The 23,888-nt window shown below is 36.1% G+C and overlaps 1 protein-coding gene across 1 annotated transcript; it reads left to right on the top strand.

The window, feature by feature from the left end:
- The first annotated feature begins 1,261 nt into the window (after positions 1-1,261).
- On the top strand, positions 1,262-8,505 carry LOC114757733 (pentatricopeptide repeat-containing protein At1g63330-like). The gene is made up of 3 exons (XM_028946803.1): positions 1,262-1,799; positions 4,104-4,179; positions 6,930-8,505. Exons 1-3 carry the CDS (start codon positions 1,262-1,264, stop codon positions 8,503-8,505), a joined length of 2,190 nt encoding a protein of 729 aa, XP_028802636.1.
- The last annotated feature ends 15,383 nt before the right edge of the window (positions 8,506-23,888 follow it).

The following is a 23,888-nucleotide window of genomic DNA, read 5'->3' as shown; positions in this document are numbered from 1 at the left end:
AAAAACATAAATCACTCAAATGAAGAGGGAGCAATGAAAGGCACATGTGGATTATATAAAAAAATATCACAGAAAGATCATAGAACACTAGAACAGTAGCTGAAAAAATTTCTACAACTTGAATACCACATTTTACTTGGCTGCACATGGAGAAGGCTGAAGGGAGAGGGATCCAAGGTCGCGATTATAATGCTCCTACTATATGAAGACTAGTGGCGAGTGGTGAGTTGAGTGGCGATTGGCTGACTGCGATGTGAGGCTCCTATATGGAGATTGTGGCGATCTGTGATGACCGATCGATGGAGGGAGTTTGAAGTTTGAAGTTTAGACTTTGCTCCTTACGACGACGACGGTAACGACTAAGCTAAGGAGTGTAGATCAGAACTTCTGAGAATGAAGGGAGTCATTGAGAACTTCAGATTTAAGCTGCGCAATCTGCCTGCACCGACCTGTGACTGTGAGACTTAGGGCTTGAGAGGAGATGGGAGTCTTTGAGAGTCTGGGAGAGAGGGAAACGAGTGAGTAGTGACTGAGTGTGACTGTGAGTACGAGGCCGTGAAGGTGTGAACTGAGGTGGAATCGAACTCTGGGCCAGTGTGGGCCACGTGACTAGTGGACTACTAGACTGGATCACTGGACAGATGGAGTCAAAAGAAAATACTAAGAATAGGTGGGCCGTGGGGACTGGGGAGTGGGGACCAGGAGAGAAATATTTAAAAAAAATTTCATTCAAATTCAGTTATTTCAATACTAACCAGATTATTTTTCAGGACACCGAATCGAATACTGATAACCGAAATACTCGAATAAACTAACTGAAAAAAAAGAACCAAAATAACCGAACCGAAATAACTGAATTGAGTTCGGTTTGGTTCAGTTTTCAGTTCCAGTTCGGTTTTGCTCACCCCTAATTTTAGTAGGCACTACTGGAATTATAATGCCTTTTCGTTTATCATCACATTATTTGACACATCAATCATCAATCAATATATCAATATATCAATGTAGATACTCTTCCACCAAATCATGCCCTTAAACGGTACTAGGGAAGATTCTCAAGATGAGCCGTCAGCCAGGTATAGTAACTTTAAGTACTCTGTTGAAAGGTCTCTGCATTAATAATAACGTTAGAGAAGCCCTTGTCTTTCATACTGACTTGTTGACAAAAGGATTTCTGTTAAATGAAGTAAGCTATGGTATCCTGATTAATGGCTTCTATAAAATTGGAAAAACGTCCGCTGCTCTTAAATTGCTTCTAAAGATGGAGACAGGGTTAGTTAAGCCTGATTTACTTATGTACAACACAGTCATAGATGGTCTTTGTAAAGAAGGGCTTGCAATTGAGGCAAAAAAATTATATCATGAAATGACTGATAGGGGAATATCTCCGGATATTGTTACCTACAACTCTCTAATATATGGTTTCTGTTGCATGGATCAATGGTACGAAGCCACGTGGTTGCTAAATGAAATGGTGGTAGAAGGCATCAGACCTTGTATTTATACCTTCAATATATTGATAGGTGCATTTTGTAAAAAGGGGAGGATAACCAAAGCTGAGGCAATAGCTGGTAGGATGATCAAATGTGGTACAAAGGCTGATGTTATTACTTACAATTCTTTAATGGATGGGTACTATATGATGAATAATGTTGATGAGTCGAAGAAGGTTCTTAATAGAATGATCAAAAGTGATGTGTTGCCTGATGTTTTCAGTTACAGTATCTTGATTAATGGGTTATGTAAAATGAAAAGGATTGGTGAAGCCATGGATCTCTTTCAGGAAATGCAATGCAAAAGTTTGTTTCCTGATAGTGACATATAGTGCTCTTATTGATGGCCTGTTCAAATCAGGAAAGATCTCAAACGTGCATGAACTTATTTACGATATGCATGATAGTGGTCATCTACCAAATATAGTAACCTACAATGCCTTGTTGGATGGATTGTGCAAGAGCCAGCGTCTTGATGAAGCAATTATGCTATTTAAAAAAATGGGCGTCCTAGGAATACAACCTGATATTTACACATATACCATTCTTATTGATGGCTTGTGCAAAGGGGGCAGGTTACATACTTCACGACAGATTTTTCAGTATCTTTTAGTCAAAGGCTATCGTTTGGATGTCCAAGCATATACTACTATGATCAATGGACTTTGTAAGGAGGGCTTGTTTGATGAGGCAAAGGCATTACTTTTTCAAATGGGAGAGAATGGATGCCTCCCAAATTTTGTAACTTTTGAAACAATCATTGGAACTCTTCTGGAAAAAGGAGACAATGATAAGGCGGAGAATCTTCTTGATGAAATGATTGTTAGGGGTCTCCTAAAACGATAAAAGAAGGTTAGATACTTGTGTTCATGTTGACATTTGTTGTAATAATTGACTAATGTTTTTGTTACTCTGGTGAAAATTGTTGACCATATAATCTTTTACAACCATTGACATTTAAAGGCAATTGCATTGGTCTCCCTCTGCTTTTGTAGTTCGAAGTTAAAGTTCTTTTCTCTCTGAGCTCCGTGTGTGTGTTTGGTATTAACCTTAGCTGTTTTATCGTTGGTGTGCGTTGGGTCCATGTCAATTGGATTGTTTAATTGCGTCTACTGTAATTGAACTTTCTATTCTACCCTTGTGATACGTACCAATCTATCCTTGTGAAGCAATGGAAACAATTTTATGATCCGACAGTGGTAAGTTCTTCATTCATATGCAAATAAATTGGAAGTGGGCCTAATTCTTTTTGTTTTCCACCGACAGTTGCCATCTTTTCCTTTTTTGAAGCTGAGTGCATATGCATATACCTGTTTAATTGGGAAAAAAAAAAGAAGAAAGAAAACACTCAGCAAATTTCTGTGACATAACACGTGTGAAACTGCAACACAGGTCAGTGCTTTATCCTCATGACATTTTTAATTTATCTCGTCTCCAAAATACAACCTCGTTTCTGTTTGCAGGTTTGGTGATGAATACCATTTGGAGAGTGATTAAATGTCCTTTCTAATTCGATGGCTTTCACATCTTCACCTCGTAGAGATTGTGCTTTTAGAAAATCAGAGCTTTCCTGGTTTTGCTGTGAAGTCGGGTGCTTGTGGTTATAATGTACTATCCCCAATCCTTAATATAAGAGTTAGATGACTAATTTGGAGAGATTGAGAAAATCAGTTAAGTTGATTAATTACTTCTCTAAACTACCTATTTTAATAATGTGCATCACCCCTTAATGGAAAACCCTAACAATCAATGAGAATATTTTAGAGAAAACTTATAAATTTGAGAAATAAAGTGAATTGATGTATTATATTTAAAATCAAACGTAACCCTCCAACTAACTCTTATATTAAAGATCGGAGATAGTGTTTGATTGTTAATATGATGAACAGAGGGATGTTGCATTATTTCATAGCTCATTGTAATGCTTGTATTTAAGAGTAGGTTCAAACTCTGAAACGGTTGAAAAAAGCACCCTTTGTGACAGGACTGTTTTGGAGACTAGAGGCATCATATGGTTGTGAGAATGCTAAGTCTGTCTTGGAAACTTTCTCATAAATTCCCTCTTCTTCTGCGTTAACCAAACATAGGACTGTTGTTTCTCTTTCTCATGGTATTTCCTGATGAGGTGTTTAATGGCGACCTTAGGTTTTCTCAATTCAGTATGCATAATTTGCCATGATTGCGGATGACCCTGACTGGTTGGGTGGATTACCAGCAAGTGTCTCGGCCAGTGATTGCTGCAATGCATCCATTCCATCTCCCATCCCATCATTTGTTTGCTCAGGTAAGGACTCCAATTGACTGAAGAGAAGCTGCATCAGACTCAATTCAGTTTGAAGTTAGACAGCATATTATGGAAGGATACGTACTTCGGTACAATAAAGATAAACTACTGAAATATGTATTGAATCCCTCTTTGCTTTCTTTCAAATGTTGACGAAGAATAGTCGAATTAAAGTAGATTCTGCATTCTGTTTTGATATTACAAGTTAGAAGGATTAAGGAAACATCCAAAAGAAACTCCCTAACATGTCTAATCTGATCTTCAAAAGCATAGCAAATCACATAGAGATACATTGCTAATGCTGATTAATGAGGCATTTTGTGTAGGCCTCTGTTGGGGATCTCTCAGTAGGTTTATATGCTTGGTCTCGCAATCTCCTACCCATAGTGCCAAGCAGAAGAGGTAGCCCACGATCTTGAGATTAGATTTTGCAGCTATTTGAAAAGTATGCAAGCATAAATTTTCCCCAGCATGAATGTTTCCCTTTCAGTCCTTTTTACAGTAGTTTTTATCATCACCCCTGTAATTTTCCTTTAATTTGATTTGATGGCAGGTTTTTGTCTGCCCCAGAAGCTCGGTCTATTAGTAAATGGTGCTGTAAAGAAAGCGAAACGATTAATTCCACTTTGTTCGTTTGAAATATTGGTGCGAGTTACTTTTCCTAAATCCTCAGCTAGAGTAAAAGAACCTTCATCTCTCTCATTTTGAGAAAAAGGACGATCAGAGCTTTATTCTACAGGATGGGCCTTGGGTGTTTGAAAATTTATTGTTTCACACAATTCAAACCCATGTTGAATTTGGATGTAAACATGTGATGCTTAATTTCTGGTGCCTGTAGATTTAGTCTGAACCATTCACAATCCAAACCCATGTTTAAGTGCAATTACGGGTTCATACGTTATTTTTCCAGTGTGTAATGTATAAGAACGAGTTGTAAATTGCTATTCCTAAATGCGATTGCAAAGTTTTTAATAGCTTGTCAAGGTTGAGAACTTTGCAATCGCAATTTGTTAACTATGAGATGTATCATCGTTTGTTGTAAATTACTAATTCGAAATTGGTCAAATCGATTGAAAGTTGTTAATAACTTATCAAGTTTAAGAATTTTATTATTGCAATGGCAGTGCCAAGTCTTATTTTGCCAAGCATGTTGTAAATTACTCTCTTAAATAAATAAAATTGATTGAAAAGTTGAGTTTTGTAATTGCAATAAGAGGCCTAATTCTTATTTTTCCAAATATGTGAGGTACGATATCTTATTGTAAACTGGTAATACAAAATGGGTAAAATTGACTCAAAAAATGCTAATAACTTCCCAAGATTAGGAACCCTGCAATTGCAATGACAAGCCTAATTTTTATTTTCCAAATATGTATGGTAAAGTAGTATCGTGTTGTAAATTGATAATATGAAATGAGTAAAATTGATTGAAAAGTTGTTAATAGCTTCTCAAATTTAGGAACTTTGCAATTGCAATAACAAGTATAATTTTTATTCTTCCAAGTATATAAGGTATAGTCTTGTGTTCCAAATTGATAATCCGAAATGAGTAAAATTGATTGAAAAATTTTTAATGGCTTCTCAAATTTAGGAACTTTGCAATTGCAATAACAAGTTTGATTCTTATTTTGTAATGTACAATCGTATGGTACAAATGGCTAATTCAAAATGATTAAAGACCTATTCGAGAATTGTTAATAGCTGAAGAAGTTTAGGAAATGGATAAAATCCAAACAAATTTAATAAATTTTCACTTAGGTGTAAATGACTAATCTGAAATGGTTAAAACAAATTCAAGAATTGTTAATACCTACTGAACTTAGGTAGTGGGTAAAATCCAAATAATATTAGTGAACTTTATTCAAACAACATTAGTGAATTTTCACTTCAATATAAATGATTAATCTGAAATGGTTAAAATAGAGCATCTTGCAATCATTTAATATCTTCTAGGCTTTTTTTGTGTGGTCATTTTACTAATATATTATCACTAAAGATTTGAAGTCTGTAAATTCATAAAGTCAACTCTGCGTATTTAGGGAGACTTGATTCAATAAGTTTGAGTTTAACATTTTAATAAAACTTATAAATTTAAAATAATAAATAAATGGAAATTATTGAAATTTGATTTGATTTGAATAATTTAAATTCGCAATAAATAGCGAGAGTGATATCAAAACTGACATAAAAAAAACAATCTTCATTGAGATATTATGCGTGATTTATCTCAATTCATTTTCCTATTTTATGATTTGTCAATAATATAATTTGTAAAATATTTTGCATTCAATACGATTTCTAGTTTCTAAAATCAAAATTTTCTTTTAATCTGTTTAAAATTTTTTTGTTTCTAATATAAAATTTTGTGGACCAAAAGCATTGGTTTTAAATTTTTGAAAGCAAAATCAATCAAAATGAAGACAAATTACATTAAGGGAGTGTTTATGTGAAAACGAAATCATGATTTTAAAAGTGATTTTATTTTATAGAAAATAAGGTGGTATTTGAATAGAAACCAAACTATGGTTTTAAAAATACTTTTACAGTATGCGAAATAAATATAAAAAAGAGTTTGTCTCATTTTAAAGAAAAGTGTTTTTTACATGTCACCAAACACCCCCTAAATATGTGGAGGAGTTTGACTTGATTTATGAAAAAGTGCTTTTGTATAGTACTTTTATAGCTTCCCAAATACCCTCTTAAAAAACTGTAAAAAGAGTTTTTCTTCATTTGTGTAAAAATACTTTTTAAAATGGTTTTTGGGATTACCAGACTCTCCTCAGTAAAAATGATTTTAATCCCAAGTAAGATGTTATATTCCCACATCTCAAACTTGATACACATGATTGAGTTAGAACAGTCCTTGTCAGCTTATTTAATCTTCGGGTTTCCTATATTTTATACTTAAATATAAACATAAAATAAGCTTTATATTTAGTACTGAATGAACTGGTATTAAAAATATCTATTCTGAAAAACAAAGGTGACCCTCCATTCTTAGGCTCGCCGTCGCAGCCGAAGATAGCGGAAGACTTTTTGTGGCGAGCGCTTGTGATCTTCAGGCGTCTGGTTCTTCACAGTCCCATTGTCCCCTTCCTCCTCAGCAGATCTCAATTTTTGATAATGAACATGCTTTTCTGTAAAACTACAAGGTACGCCTTCCCCAGATATTTTTCCCATTCGCCAAAGCCTAAGAGCATTGAAGAGGCTATCTCTTCATTTCATAGCTTGCTTCATATGAATCCCCAACCCTCTATAGCTCGTATTAATAAGATTCTAGGATCTGTCGCGAAGATGAAGCATCACCGAGCTGCTATTTCCCTTTTCGCAAAAGCAGAATGCAAGGGATTCACGCCTTCTTTAGTTACTCTGAACACCTTGATGAATTGTTACTGCCATTTGGGTAACATGCCTTCTGCTTTCTCTATTATAGGGAGGATTCTCAAGTTGGGCTGTCAGCCAGATATAATAACTTTAAATACTCTGTTGAAAGGTCTCTGCATTAATGATAACGTTAGAGAAGCCCTTGTCTTTCACAATGACATCTTGACAAAAGGATTTCAGCTAGATGAGGTAAGCTATGGCATCCTGATTAATGGCTTTTGTAAAATTGGAAAAACGTCTGCTGCTCTTGAATTGCTTCGAAAGATGGAGACGGGATTAGTTAAGCCTGATTTAGTTGTGTACAACACAGTAATCGATGGTCTTTGTAAAGAAGGGCTTGCAATTGAGGCAAAAAAATTATATCATGAAGTGACTGATAGGGGAATATCTCCGGATATTATTACCTACGACTCTCTAATACATGGTTTCTGTTGCATGGATCAATGGCACGAAGCCACGTGGTTTCTAAATAAAATGGTGGTAGAAGGCATCAGACCTAGTATTTATACCTTCAATATATTGATAGGTGCATTTTGTAAAAAGGGGAGGATAACCAAAGCTGAGGCAATAGTTGGTAGGATGATGAAATGTGGTACAAAGGGCGATGTTATTACTTACAATGCTTTAATGGATGGGTACAATGAGATGAATAATGTTGATGAGTCGAAGAAGGTTCTTAATAGAATGATCAAAAGTGATGTGTTGCCTGATGTTTTCAGTTACAATATCTTGATTAATGGGTTATGTAAAATGAAAAGGATTGGTGAAGCCATGGATCTCTTTCAAGAAATGCAATGCAAAGGTTTGTTTCCTGATATTGTGACATATAGTACTCTTATTGATGGCCTGTTCAAATCAGGAAAGATCTCAAACGTGCAGGAACTTATTTATGATATGCATGATAGTGGTCATCCACCAGATATAGTAAGCTACAATGTTTTGTTGGATGGATTGTGCAAGAGCCAGCGTCTTGATGAAGCAATTATGCTATTTGAAGAAATGGGTGTCCTAGGAAAACAACCTGATATTTACACACATACCATTCTTATTGGTGGTTTGTGCAAGGATGGTAAATTAAATACTGCTCAACAAGTTTTTCAGTATCTTTTGGCTAATGGTCATCCTCTAAATGTCCAAGCATATACTGCTATGATTAATGGACTCTGTAAAGAGGGCTTGTTTGATGACGGACGGGCATTACTTTTTCAAATGATTGACAATGGGTGCCTCCCAAATTTTGTAACTTTTAAAACAATGATTGGAACTCTTTTGGAGAAAGGTGAGAATGATAAGGCGGAGAATATTCTTCATGAAATAGTTGCTAGAGGTCTTCAACGACGATAAAAGAAAGCTAGATACTTTTTTTCATGTTGGAATTTGTTGAAATATTTAACCAATGCAATGTCTGATGGCAGCTGAAATTTAAAGGCAATTAAAGTTGTTTTCACTTTTTATTTCAGTATCAGCCATGGTTGTCGTTGAATCCCCTAAGTTCATTTGATTGTCATTGCTTTGCTGATACAGATAGGCAGCATATGTCGCTGATGATTATTTATAGGGTTCATTCTCCCATCCCATCTTTTTGTTATATTTAGAAGCAAAACTACTTGAAACGTTGGGTAAATCTATCTCTCCTCTTTCGATTTAAGGCTGTCTTCCTGTTATTTTGTTTCTGTTCCTAACATCTGTATCTAGTAAGTTACGGCATACAAATATTTTATTGCACATACTATATATGAACTGTGTTTTCGATTCTTGTGATATGGACCAATCTGTTCTTGTGAAATCATAATAATGATTCCTTTTTTTTTTTTTGTGAAAAATGATTCTTTTGATCGATCCATGACCCATTTGGTCTTTGTTTAAAAAGAAATTTAATTAGAGACAACTTATGTGATTTTGTTTTCCCATGATAATTTCATTTCTTATAGTCTAACGGCTGATCTGTATTCGTTGTAGTTTATGGTGGGGAAATAAAACACTGCAAATTTCTTTGTTAATCTTGGTCCATAATATGCTATATTTGTCGTTTTTTCAATTCTTTTGTAGTTTGGATAAGTTCATGTGTAAAATTGAGATTTAGGTTAGACACTTTTTCCTTGAAATGTTGTATTTATAACAATGTTCACACTCTAGAAAAGATGAAAACAAAAAGGTTGCCATTTTATCCTGTGATAGGCTAATATAAGTTTATGGGAGGTGAATGAACTTTGATCCCCTCACTTGAAAGGTTTCTATACCCTATTTTAACTTCATATCCAGTTACCCACTTTATTTGATGGTCTTTGTAGAGAAGGGGTTGTTATTGAAGCAAAAACTTTACATCATGAAATGACTAATGGAGGAATAACTTCAAATATCGTTACATATACCTCTTTGATGCTTAAATAAAATGGTGCTAGAAAGCATCAATCCTTCTGTTTATGCCTTTATTATTGGATGCTTTTTTTTTTTTTGGTAAACAAATTTTTAGGTGGGTTCGGCACCGGTCATCTCACCAAGGCTAGGGCACGGCCCCAAGGCTCAGAGAGCACTTACAAGGAACTTGTGAGATCACCTACCAACAGAACCTTCACAACAACACGGGAAGTCGAACTTGCGTCCTTGTGGGATACAAGTCCGCTCCACTGACCATCTATGCCAACATCTATTGGCGGATGCATTTTTTATAAAAGGAAAGATAACCAAAGCTATAGCTGTAGTTTCTATGATGATGAAATGTGGTCAAAAGGGTGCTGTAATTACTTTCAATGCCTTAAATGGGTGGGAGCACTTTGATCAATAATGTTTGGTGAGTTGTGTTGCATAGAATGATCAAAAAGTGATGTGGCTCCTAATATTTTTAATCACAATATCTTGATTCAGTGGGCTATGTAAATTAAAAAGATTGGTGAAATCATATATCTCTTTAAAAAAATACAATGTAAATGATTGGTCATGATACCGTCACATGTTTTCTTTATTGATATAGCTTGTATAAATACCCATATGCTAGATTTCACTATTAAAAAACATGCTTTTAGCGATGGAATTTAAAGTTATTTTTTAATTACCATTGATAAGATATGCAATTTAATTATACATGTATTATATTACATTATATTATATTATCTATATGTGTTTTATATATAATAACTTGTGGTATCTTGTTGGATGATGGATTTAATATTTGTATTACAATGAAAAAATTCAAAATAATAAATACATGAAAATTATTGGAATTTGATTTGGTTTAAGTAATTTAAATTGGAAAAAAGAGAGAGCGAGAGCGAGATAAATGAAATAAAAAATAATCTTTATTGAGAGACAATATTAATGTGTAATTTACATCGGCTCATTTTGCTCTTTCTACGTGTTGCTTATAATTTATAATAAAAGTTGAAAAGAATCAAATCAATAATTTTTATTTCCGTTAATAAAATTCAATGGTACTGATAAACCTGAACATATTAAATAAGTGTTAAGTTGTATTTATTTGTCTCATATATTTTTTTAAGAGCACCCAATACTTTAAACTAATTTTTGATACATTCAACATCTTAAAATATCTTTCTAGTAATACCTATTTTTCTAAAATAATTTTTTTAATATAATTTTAGTCTGGAAATATTTTTCTCGAAAGCCACAAACATTCAAAACTTAAGATGCATAATGTAGCTCAAAATTACTGATGGTGAACATGCTTTTCGGCAGAGCTGCATGGTATATATGCATCTCCAAATTTCTTGAATAATATAGTTGATTTAATATGAAAACAAATTTAAGAGTTGTTAATACCTAATGAAGCTTAGGTGAACTTTATCCAAACAACATTAGTAAATTTTCACTCTAATATAAATGATTAATCTGAAACGGCTAAAATAGAGCATCTTTCAATCTTTCAATCATTTAATATCTTCTAGGTCTTTTGTTGTCATTTTACTAATAAATTATTATTAACGAGTTTTTTTTTGGACAGAAGTATTTATTTTTATTAAAAAAAGAGGAAATTCTAACAAAAAGTTTGAAACAAAAACCAAAACATCAAAAGAGGTAGAAAGATGCCTTCGCTGCCAGAAAACACAACCACCAAAAACCAAGTCCGAAACAAAGGATGGGGTTTTAAAAAACTATCCTAATAGTCCCATTCCTTTTGACAAACCATATGCTACCATGAAAACAAGCTTATCACCATCACAGAGGAAGAAACACGACTACCAACAATGACAATGCATTCACGACTACCAACAAATGACAATGCATTAATCCAGTGAAACTCCAACCAGTGCCACAAAACTTCCACCAACCCTACGCGACTAAAAGAGTGTTTAGATAAGATCAAAACCATGGTTTCAGAAGTGCTTTTACAGTATACGAAGCAAATATGTAGAGAAGATTGTCTCGATTTGTAGAAAAGTGTTTCTGAAAAGTGATTTTAAGGGCATCTAAATACCCCTTAAATCTCATCAAAGAAACTATATTTCATCGCTAGCCAGACCAGCTCGGAGTGGATGGAACTAGAAAACATACCGACCTGCGTGTTTCTCTGTATCCATCACAGTATTGCTGTTAATTTGAGCGGTCCTGTTTGATTCTCGCTGATACAAATAGGTAGCTTCTTTCTTTTCTTTTTTTATTTTTATTGGATGAACATATAGGCATCTTTTGTGGCTGATAATTATCCAAAGGGTTCATTCTCTCATTCCATTCTTTCTTTTATATATAGAAACAAAACTATTTCTTAAAAAAAAAGAAAGAAAGAAATATCTGTTTCAAATGTTGTGAAAATCAATCATTTTATTATACTCCTCCAATCTTAAAAGGTCTTATATTTAGAATCGGAGGAGTATATCTGGGGATGAAAACCTTTTGGAGAGTGATTAAATGTCCTTTTTAAATTTCATGGCTTTCACATCTTGGCCTTGTATAAAAGGTGTTTACCGTTTTCAGAAAATCAGAGCTTTCTTGATTTTGTTGTGAAGTTATTTGTTTGTGGTCTATAGTGTATTTGTCATTTGATCGTTAACATAACGAGCATAATGATGTTGCATTATTTAATAGTTTATTGAAATGTTTGCATTTATGAGCAGCTTCAAACTCTGAAAAAGTTTTTTAAAAAGGAAAAAGCACCTTTTGTCTGTTTTATAACATATTGATAAGTTTGAAAATATATGTATTAGAATTACTTTTTTGTTGCTGACAAATTATATTTAGGAAATGATAAAATTAAAATTATAAAATTTCACTATATAAGAAAAATTAATAAATTTTATAACATGTTAGAAAGTTTTGAAAATATATGTGTTAGAAGTATGTTTATGATGTATAAAAATTATATTTTGGGAATGATTAAAATAATTCTTATGTTAAAAAAGAGTATTTTGAGGAAAATAGATTCTTAATTATATCAGAGAGGTTTTTATATGATACAATTTAATTTTAAAGGAGGTTCATATATGATTTTAAAATAAAAGCGGAGATTTTTATAATTTAGATAAAACTGAAGGGTGATTAATGATTTTACCCATATTTTAATGTAAAACTTTTGTTAATATCCCATATTAGACTAAAAGTTATTTCTTTGCCAGGGTGACTTACATTAAAAGTTAACTTAACATTAATTATTTAAAAAGATAATATTGTATCGATTTTAACATAGTAGGCTTCACGTTGCTAAGCTTCACAATTTTTATTTAAGTGAATTCGGGTCATGAACCATTTGTTATAAAGTTTCAATTAACAGCATTATGCAAGGTCAACAAAAAAAATTAACAACATTATAAGCTTCGAAGTACTCTTATAACATTAAAACTGAACAGAAATAGTTCCCATTGCAATTTTTTTCTTTGATCTGAGGTCAATAACTTTCTTCTCATAGTTTAGTTAAATTTTGAGTTTGATCCCTATAGTTTTAAATTATAATTTTTCATTTATCTCTTTTTTTATTCAAAACATTAGTCCTTATCATTTCATAATAACTTGGATATAAGTTTAGCCATGTTGACGAAGTTAATATCATTAAGTAAAGGGATCAAAATCAAACCACGTGAACAATATAAGAATTAAAATAAAAACTCGTAAAAAGTACATAAATTGAAATCAAAACCTATAATAAATAATAAATAATAAATAAAGGCTTAAGTGTGTAATGAATGACAAAAAAAAAAAAAGGTATTGACAAGCAAAATCGATTTTGAGTGGAGAAAATAATTTTCTTCAGGAAAATTTAATATTCAGCTTTGAATGCATGCTCTATTTTCTTACTTCCAGATTTGATCTCATCTGATTCTAGGGATGCAATTATTTTGAGCGAGTGCAAATTTTTTCAGAAATATGCAGCATATTTTTAACTGTGCAAATAACTTTTATATTGAATGCTTTTCCATCTAGTTAAGGATAGATCACACATAATTAAAGAAGAGTTATGTTATTTGATGATAATTGCCCCCAAGTCCTTTAAACAAAACAAAAAAAAAGCCAAATAGGGAGAAATTTTTTTATTTGGATTTTTAACAAGTTTTGATTTTCATCCTTATATATATATATCTATATGTATATATTGAGTTTTGATTTTGATCCATACACTTTAGCCGCCGAACTTAATGATGTTAACAAACTTAACAACATCAAACAGCATCAAGCAGACCTCAGTTTCTGAAAACGAATATGTTTTACGGTAGGGCTTTAAGGTATGCCTTCGCTGCATCATCTCCTTCTCTGCCTTATGCCCTTAGCCCCAATTTCTATTTTCTTTCCCCCAAATCCTAGATAATGGATATTTGAAAAAATAAATAGGTAATAGATATATAAATAAAATATTATTCAAATTTCAAAATACGATAAAGGAATTATTACAAAAAAAATTAATATCCAACTCTTTAATTTAGGGAAGAAGGTAAGGTAGGAGTTTTTGGCTCGATATTTGAATAATTTCTAAATTAGATTATTGAAAAATGGGAAAATTTCACTGTAGGACCGCAGAAGACAATTAATCTCAAAGAGCCCCCAAAACTTTCTGAAACCTCACTGCAGGACCAAGGGGCCAATCTGATATTAATTCCACAAACGAAATGACGCCACTGCCCCTAATCAAAACTTATTTCCTCCGAAAATGAGACATATTATCAGCGGGTGTAAAAGACGGAAGAAAGACGGAAAGGGGGGGAGATGGCGTTATTTCCTGCCTCTCCCATGCAGCGCGCCGGTGCGGAAGGGAGATAGCTGACAACCATGAGCTGAGAAAACGCAGTGGCGGAGCTTCACTTTTGCGGTCCGTCCCTCCGCCGTCTTTCGGACTCCAAGCTAGAGTTGGTGCAAGAGAGAGAAGTCGCAAGTGTGCCTACAGTGTTGCGTGTTCTCTGGAAGTAGCGTCAGGTTGGCGTGGGAGGTAAGATTTTGTTGTTAAAATTTTGGTTTTGTTGGTGTGATTCGGTTAGCACAGGTGGGTTGTGATGGGTGAATGAGGAAGAAATGAGTATTTAAGTGCATGGGCATGTAGGTTGGGAGTGAGTTGCAAATCTTACGGTTTTATGGTTAAGAAATTCATGCTGATGCTGTTTTAAGTTGTTAAAGATGTGGTGTTTGTGATGTTTTGAAAAGTGGGTGCATATTGAGAATAATGCACTGCTGAAGGAACATAGGTAGGCGAAAAAGAAAGGGAAATGGGTGTGTGGGCTGGAATGGGTTATATGACAGGTAGACGCGCAGAGGAATGGTGAAAATACATAGTACGATGGTAAATTTGGTAATTCTGGTTGTGTGTGAGAAAAAGCAATATAATGTTGTGAAAATACTAATTCTTGTTGTCAATTGTCAAATTGCTGATGTAAACGTACGTTGTGTCATACTTGAATGATGTGCAGCAGCAGAGGATAAATGGCTAGCAGTAGTAGGAAACAAGTATTTTGCATCTTTCATGTTAGAGGGCACTTTGTAAAGACCTCAGAAGGGAAATTCATTTATGAAGGGGGCATCATTACTGGAAGATTGATTAGAGAAGGGATGACATATGAAGAACTACAATGCATGGTAGCTCATGATGTGTGGCCAGGGACTGTGAATATAAAATGAAGTACACAGTTAGCTTTGACCGGGACACATTCTTGGATCTTGTTAACGATATTGGTGTTGGACAAGTAATTGAGTACAACAATAGTAGTGGCCATGTTTATGTTTGTGAGAATGAGAAAGACTTCACACAAGTGTCACAGCTGGACAGTGTACAAGAGTAAGTTGTTCTCAACTGGTTTTATTAAGATTGTGTGTAGGATAAGAAAGAATATGTCCAATTTTGATAAATTGAACTGTAATACTCAATAGCTGTATTTGTTTATGCAGGTTAGATGATTTGGTTGGCCCTTGTGGAATGTCAGTATCTGCAATTGAATTGGATCTAGACACAGACAACATAAACATATATTCCGTATAAGATGTGCCAACACTGATAGGAAGTGTAGGTATGGAAACGTTGCCAACCCCAATAGCGGTGATGATTCATCAAAGTGGGCAGATTTGTTGATGTCAAGAGGGCAAACCTTTGTTAGTGCTGAACATTTTAGAGAGGCATTATATAAGTATAGCCTTGCACACAAGTTTGGTTACCGGTACGTAAAGAATGATAGGCATAAGATGATTGTGAAGTGCTATGTAGATGGTTGTCCCTTGGAAATTTCAGCATATGGTGTAGGTGAGAATAATGGATTCCTAGTTGTGAGAAGATTTAACCGTGAACACTTGCATTATGCACAAGACAACTTAGTTGTCCCTCAGAGAAAGAGGTGCAAACTTGCTTCAGCAGTCATAATAGATGAGTTGATTTCTTGCATGCACAAAGCTCCAAATGACATTAGACGGGATTTGGAAAGAGAGTATGGGTTGAGGCTCAACTACCAACAAGCATATAGGGCGAAAGAGAAAGCATTGGCAAAAATTCATGGTTGTCCACAGGAGTCTTATATGCTAATCCCTTGGATATGTGAAAGGCTGAAGGAAAGTGATCCAGAAACGGTAGCAAAGTGGGTTGCATCATCAAATAATAGATTTCAAGCTGTATTTATTGCATACGGTTGCTGTGTAGAAGGGTTTTTGAAAGGTGACAGACCTGTATTATATGTGGATGGATGCCACTTGAGTGGTCCGTACAAAGGAACGTTATTGGGAGCACAAGTGATGACGCGGATAATGAATTATTCCCACTTGCATATGCGATTGTTGGAGGTGAGACGCTTGATGACTGGGCATGGTTTCTTGGTAACATAAAGGATATTACGGGATCATTAGAAGTGACAATAGTATCGGATAGACACAACTCAATAAAAGGTGCAGTGCAAGCCGTGTTTGGAGGAGATCGACATGCTTTTGCTACCGTCATGTGAAGGAGAATTACAGTGCTGAGTTTTTGAAGATAACCAGGGGAAAGAGGAGGACCAGCGGACAGACAAAGGAAGTTGCACTAAAATTACTTGATTCTATTGCATACGCAAGACTTGATAGAGACTTTGATTGCAGTATGGAAAAGCTAATGGCATTTTGTCCAGAATTGGACAATGGCTTCAAACAAATGGAGACATTGAGCGTTGGGCACAAAGCAAATTTCCTTACAAGAGGTGGGACAATATCACAACAAATCTAGCTGAATCCTTTAATGCTTGGCTTGTTGGTGAGAGGAAGCACAACATAGCTGTCTTGATACATGAGCACAGGGAAAAATTGGCAAACAAGATGTACCACAGCAAAGAAGCCATGACGAATTGGAGCAATGGTGTGGGACCTAATATAGAGGAAAAGTTGATGGATCATGTGGCAAGATCAGAAAGAATGGATGTGCAAAATTATGGAATGAACAATTTCAGGGTCAGATGGGGAAACCTAGATGCGGGGGTAAATCTTGTGTTACGTGAATGCACCTGCAAAGGTTGGCAAATGTCAGGACTACCTTGCCCACATGCATGTGCTGCAATCAAGAAGGTATATGGTAATATATATGCATATGTCGAGGATTGCTTTTTACTCTCAGCCTAAAAGAAAATTTATGGCAGACTCATGATTCCAGTTGAGACCCATGACATCCCTAGGCCAGATTCCCTTCGATATGAAGATTACTCGTCCACCATCTTCCTACAACCACCATTGACAACTCGGCGTGCTGGAAGACCCAGAGTTAGGAGGATTGAATCACAATTCCAACAGAAGAAAGCGTATCATTGCTCAGGATGTGGTGAAACTGGTCACACTAGAAAGATTTGCACTAACCCGAACCCTGGGTGACTTTGTTGCTCAAAATGGTCTTTTATTTTTTTGGTTCAACACACAGCTACTTTTGTACATAAATGAGCCCCACTATGTAGTTGTTGAGTTGTTGGGGAAGTAGCTATGACAACCCATTTTGATTTTTTGGTGGTGGGTTCGATTATATTTTGTATAGTGGTGTCAATAGTTGAAAAATTTCATGACAGTAGGTGACTATAGCTGTCGCAGGATATGTTAGGCTGTAATCTGTCCACATGCGAATGGACTATTTTTAGTTGTAAATATTGTATGTATGTTGCAAATTGTGTAATGTCACTTGCAAACGGAGATTCCCCTACTGTCCACTGACGGACAGCTTCTTCAGGTGAAGGTCGTCATATGTAAATGGACTGATTACAGTTGTGAATATATATATGTATATGCCAATTGTCTAATGTCACTTGCAAATGGTATACAAAACCACACTTGGACGCCTTCTCCAGATGAATCAGTCCACATGCAAATGGACTATTTTTAGTTGTAATGTATGTACCTATGTTGCCAAATTGTCTAATCTCATTTGCAAATGGGCCCTTGCACACCTGTTCACCCACAGACACCTCCTTCAGTACGAGTAGGTCAGATGCAAATGGATTATTTATAGTTGTGAAAATATGCATGTATGGTGCGAATTGTCTAGGCCACTTGTAAATGGGCTGTCCCACACTTAAGTAAGACGCATGTATCAGGTGAATCAGTCCACATGTGAAGCCAAGTATGTGTCTTGCAAATTAGCTAGTCCCCCTTGCCAATGTGAACGGACTGATTCCACGTGTGAATATAGGTATGTCTTGTGCAAATTGGCTAATTTCCCTTGCAAATGCGCTCTCCCGCACTTGTTCCCTCACGGACACATGCTTCAGCTGGACCAGTCGACATGTGAACGGACTGATTCCACGTGTGAATATAGGTATGTTTTGTGCAAATTGGCTAATTCCTCTTGCAAATGCGCACCCTGTTCAGGTCAAGGACGGCACAAATGTAAATGGACTGATTCCAGTTGTGAATATATGTATCGAGTAGCAAATTCCCTAGTTCCTCATGAAATGGACACCTTATTCAGGTGAAGGAGGGCACTTGCATATTTAAGAGGACACGTTGTTCAGCTGATGAACGATACTTGTGAATGGTCTAATTGTTGTTGTTAACTTATTTGTCTCTCTTGCAAATTGTCTAATCGTTCGTGCAAAGGTCTAATCCCTGATGTAGGTTGTTCAGTTGGAAATGGACGAACATTTGGTGTTAATTCCTGTTTTGTTGGTGCAAATTCCTAATTTCTGTTGTCAACTGTACATCTAATGAAAGTAAACAAGTTGTGATAATATGAATCCATCAAAACAGTCTTCATTAACATTGTTTGTATGCACAACATTTTAGTCCACATAAAGTGTTCACAACAACAATTACAGTGCTTATCAGCAAAAACTACAAGGTAGGAATTTGATCAGTCATCGCTTTCTCTTGCGTTGTCTGTTAATGTGGTCAAGGTGTTTGGTAACAGCATCTGACTTGATGTTTCTTTGATGAGTCACGAGCCACCACAACAGCTCACACCAGTATAGATGTGTATTGATCCTATGGGACAACAATAACTGTTCTCAGTAAGTTGACACAAATGCATGATGTCATTAATATATAATTCAACACCTACCGCTGTATAATAAGGCATGGTGAATAGAACTCCATCCTTCTCTTGTGGGTTGGGCCACTCTCTTAGATATGTGATGACATGAACCCCACAATCATCACTGAAAAAATGAACACATCACTATGCTGGCTTATCTATGTCGATTATAATTTATGACAAATAACTTTCAGTGAACAAAAGACTCACGTATTGTCTTGAACATAAACCGTGGGATACAAGATGTCATTGTTTGAATCTGGGTTGACCAACCCCTCCAACTCAGGCTTCACTCTCCTTAGTATTTCAATGAAGTGTGTCCTCTACACAATTACAAATGATTATCACACAGGGGATACTATGGTTGTCCACAAAAGTAGCAGAATAATTACACCACTTACAAAAGTTGCGCCATCATTTGCTGTCCCTTTAATGCTGGATCAACTTATTCTTCTTCTTTTTGCTTCATTGTATCCTCACCACCACGCAGAGAGTCCAGCACATAAAACTTTAGTGTGCTCGGTTCAAACACAAAGCAAAACCAATGCAATGCAAACACAACAGGTGCAAATATGTATTCACATTCAGCCAAATTGTATCCCAGGTGTTGGGGAAGTAGTTCTTTCAGGTGTTTGTCTACTTGCCATGCTGTGTGTTGCTGCACCATCCTTGCCTATCACAACAGCAAATTGCACAGCAATGCAAATTGTCGGTGAAGAAACTGTATCGATAACTTGATTACACAATTTAAAGCATTGATCCATTAACAGGGGATAGCACTAACTGAAATGAAATCTCATCAAATATGTGTCTTTTAACCGCAGAGGCACTCTCCTGTTGGTCAGCGTTCAAGGTGTGGGCAATCAGAGTCATGATCTGTAGAATAAAGGAGCAGGAAAATTAAATTAAAATTGTGGCACATTCCATATGGCCACTTTGATGTAACTTGAATAGGTGCACGTACCCTGTTGCTTATCTACCTTCTGGGACCCAGTGCTTGTAGGTCTGATCGTGTTGCCAAATGCCCAAACATATCTACCATGACCCTACAACAAATATGAAAGTGAAAATAAGTAGTCAGTGTTGCATAGTAGTATTATTCATAGGCTGTCTTTTCCATAATAACTTACTATACTTACTCTTGAGCCTCATCTGGTTGACACCACTCAGTACACACAGTATAAAATGCATCCCTGTCACTCATTTTCACCTTTCGGCCATAAGTAGACATGTAAGGAGATTTAACTGTTGGGACTTTACGTCTACTTGACCTCCTTGTGGGTAGCTGCATTGCTTTGCCCACCATTTTCCCTTCTTCATTCCTTCTTCCGTGTGAGCTTCCTGTTCATCTTCAGTATCCTTTCTGCAGCTTCATCTTCTCTCACATTGTCGTTCTCGTCTTCATCTTCCTCTCTTCTTCTTCTTCTTCTTGCTGTTCATCATCATGCGATTTGTCACACTTTCATGTGTTTCTCCGCTCTCTACAGTCATAACTTCATCATGTTGTGGCCGCTCATTTTCATCCTCCTCAGTGTGGTGTTCTTTTCCTTCTTCTTCATTGCCTCCCCGGTTAAGAAGTTTGTTTTCCAGCTTAACTAATTCATCACAAACTAAGTTTTGAATCTTGGTCATCTCATTGTTCAATGTGTTGTTGAAATTGACCCAAAACTCCTTAATGTCCTGCACATTGTAAATGTATGTCATCAAACAAATATTAAGTCTCACCAACAGACATTATCACATTGGTATTACTCACCGGATGATGGAAACTTCTACTGCTCCCCGGTTGTGTTGACTCATTCACTTCAGCAGCGGGTGGACTGTAGAAAATGCCATGTCGACTCTCCTTTTCAGCATCAATTCTCCTCTTCACAGCCTTATCATCCCAATGTCTGACGACATCTTTGTCTTTTGGTTCACCTCCCTGCAGAGGGAACCTTTGCAGGAAGTACAACTATAGAGAAAGAAAAAACATGACTCAAAAATCAAATTACATAATACATCAACAGTTTAATGTTCAAAGCATATCCAACAGGGCATATTTTGTAAGGAAATATGCAAGTACCAATAAAAAGTAGATGCACCCTCCGACGACTCTGGCACTCTCAGTCTATCCTTCCTTACTGCTCCTATTGTACCGTTTAATTTCCTCACTGAGCTCGTCAAGCACAAAGGAAGCCCAGTCAAATTTTTTCCAGTTATTTTCTGTGCAGGCCATTACTTTTAGCACCTTGTCACTCACACTTGTACTTCCCGTGGGACAAAGAAGAGTGCCCACTGTGAAAAGAACAAAATAGAATTCAAAGTTTCCATCTTCTTCATCACTCTTTATCTTCTCCGCAATTTGAGAATATGTCAGTGAAGTATAGTCCTTCTTCAGCTCATTTACTTCATCCTTGAAGCCATCCAACTTCACTTTGGAGCCCTTATCTGGTAACCCAAGAACCTTCCTGACATCTGTACTAGTGACCTTCTTTGTCTTCCCCCTTATGGTAATTTGTTTACTTAGGGGGTTATATGCATGAATCAACTCCAAACATAAATCTCTGGGCAGCTTATTCAAAGTAATACCAAGAAGATGACCAAACCCCATTTCTTCTACCTTGCGCTTTAAATTTTCTTTGCCATTTATAAACTTTGCCACTTCCTTGAATTTTGTGGGGGAGCACCGAGTAGAAAATGGGGACACATATTTCTCCTTCTGCTTCTTCTCCTCTATCAGCTGTTCCTCCTTCTTCCTGTACGACTCCCTGTCAGCATCACTCATCTCCCTCCAGATTGCTGAAGCCGCATCTGTGATTGCTCCCATATTTCCATGCATCTCTTGCTTCTTTTGCTCCCAATATTCTCCCTTGAATACTTTCCAACTGGTAACTTGTGCGTCCTTTTTTCCCATCTTCTTCCTGTATCCAATAATCACAAAGTCATTAGTTAGTACATTAAACAGCAACATTCATACCATCCAACATTTCTTGTAACATAAACCCGGAAATTGTATACACACTAATTATTATTGTTAAATCCTTAACTTGTCATACAACAGGACATCAAATTGTTACATGCAGGTTAACTGGATAATGACACCTTTCTTCGTGTAAATTAGCTAACATTCATTGTCAGGCCATAAAAGATCAGATTCCAACTAACATTAAATTATGCAACAGAGGTGGTTAATTAACTACTTTTTCATGTCAATTTCCTAACTTTCACACTCCAACACAGATCAAACAATTACACCGGCGAACAGTTGAAATTCTGCTAATTGCTCATGTCAATTGCCTAATTTTCCCTGTGAGGCCGCTGCAAACCAGATTCCCACAAACATGCAATTATGCAGCAGAGGTGGTTAATTAACTAATTGTCGAGGTAACTTTCCTAACTTTCTCAGTCCAGCATGCATCAAACAGTTACACATAAGCTAAGTGGAAATAAGCTCCACTCACTATGGTGTCAATTGCCTAATTTTCCCTGTGACGCAACTGCACACCAATTCCCACAAACTTAGTGGGTAATTGACTGATTCTCCATGTAAATTTCCTAACTTGACAGATTCAACAAAATATGAAACCGTTAGACAGGAGCTACGCGGACAATCCCCTAAATCCTCGTGTCAATTGACTAATTTCTCCTGTGAGGCTCGCTACGGATCACATGCCAACAAACATGAAATTTTGAATTGCAGTTGTTACTTTACTGATTTTCATGTAAATTCCCTAACTTCCAGAGTCCAACACACATCAACCACTTAAACAGAAGCTCGGTGGAAATTCACCTAATTGCTCGTGTCAATCACCTAATTTTCCTGTGAGGCCGCTGCAAACCAGATTCCCACAAACATGCAATTATGCAGCAGAGGTGGTTAATTAACTAATTGTCGAGGTAACTTTCCTAACTTTCTCAGTCCAGCATGCATCAAACAGTTACACATAAGCTAAGTGGAAATCTAGCTCACTATTGGTGTCAATTGCCTAATTTTCCCTGTGACGCAACTGCACACCAAATTCCCACAAACTTAGTGGGTAATTGACTGATTCTCCATGTAAATTTCCTAACTTGACAGATTCCCGAAAACATGAAAACCGTTTGACAGAAGCTAACTGGATAAACCCCTAATTCCTCGTGTCAATTGCTTAATTTTCCTTGTGAGGCCACTACAGATCACATTCCAACAAACATAGCTGGTAATTTACTGATTCTTCGTGTAAATTGCCTAAGTTGATAGATATATGCACACATGAGGTTGTCACATGCAACTGGTTAGTCAACTAATTCTTCACGTCAATTGACTAACTCCCATTGTTAGCCCACAAGATCTCACATTCGAACAATCAACGGGATAAACCAAACAAAACAAACTCATTTGCCTAATCCATACGACAACATTTGCCCCTCCCAATTCTTTTCCTTATTCCTGCAAAATGCCTACAAACACTATAGCAATGCAGTTAACTACCAACACTAATTTTTCCCTAAATAATTAATAACTTTCTTACTTAGCCCCCACACAAACTATTCATGCTACACTCACAAGCCTTCGCTCACTAAATCAGGAGCATTTGCTAAAGGGTAGTCGGGGAAACGACCGAACACTATGTGACACATTGGTAATCATTCCTGGGTTAGAACCTAATGTCATTACCAAACACACCCACCTTTCAGTGGGTCATTCCTCCTTAACTTACCATGAAAACAAAATCCAAGAAATCTACTGCATTTAACGGGGACCGCAAAGCTTACCAAATGGAAATCAGTGACTTCTTCTCGCCCTGCTTCTTCCTTCTTTGTCGATAGCCTTGCAAGTTTCCTCCTTTGTCGGCCTCTTCTTATTCTCCTTCGC

The sequence above is a fragment of the Neltuma alba genome, unplaced genomic scaffold (assembly GCF_004799145.2).
Source record: "Neltuma alba isolate B1F8T4 unplaced genomic scaffold, ASM479914v2 tig00010622_pilon, whole genome shotgun sequence".
NCBI lineage: Eukaryota > Viridiplantae > Streptophyta > Magnoliopsida > Fabales > Fabaceae > Neltuma > Neltuma alba.
Note: the sequence above shows the minus strand (reverse complement) of the source record. Positions and strands in the feature narration are given on the sequence as shown.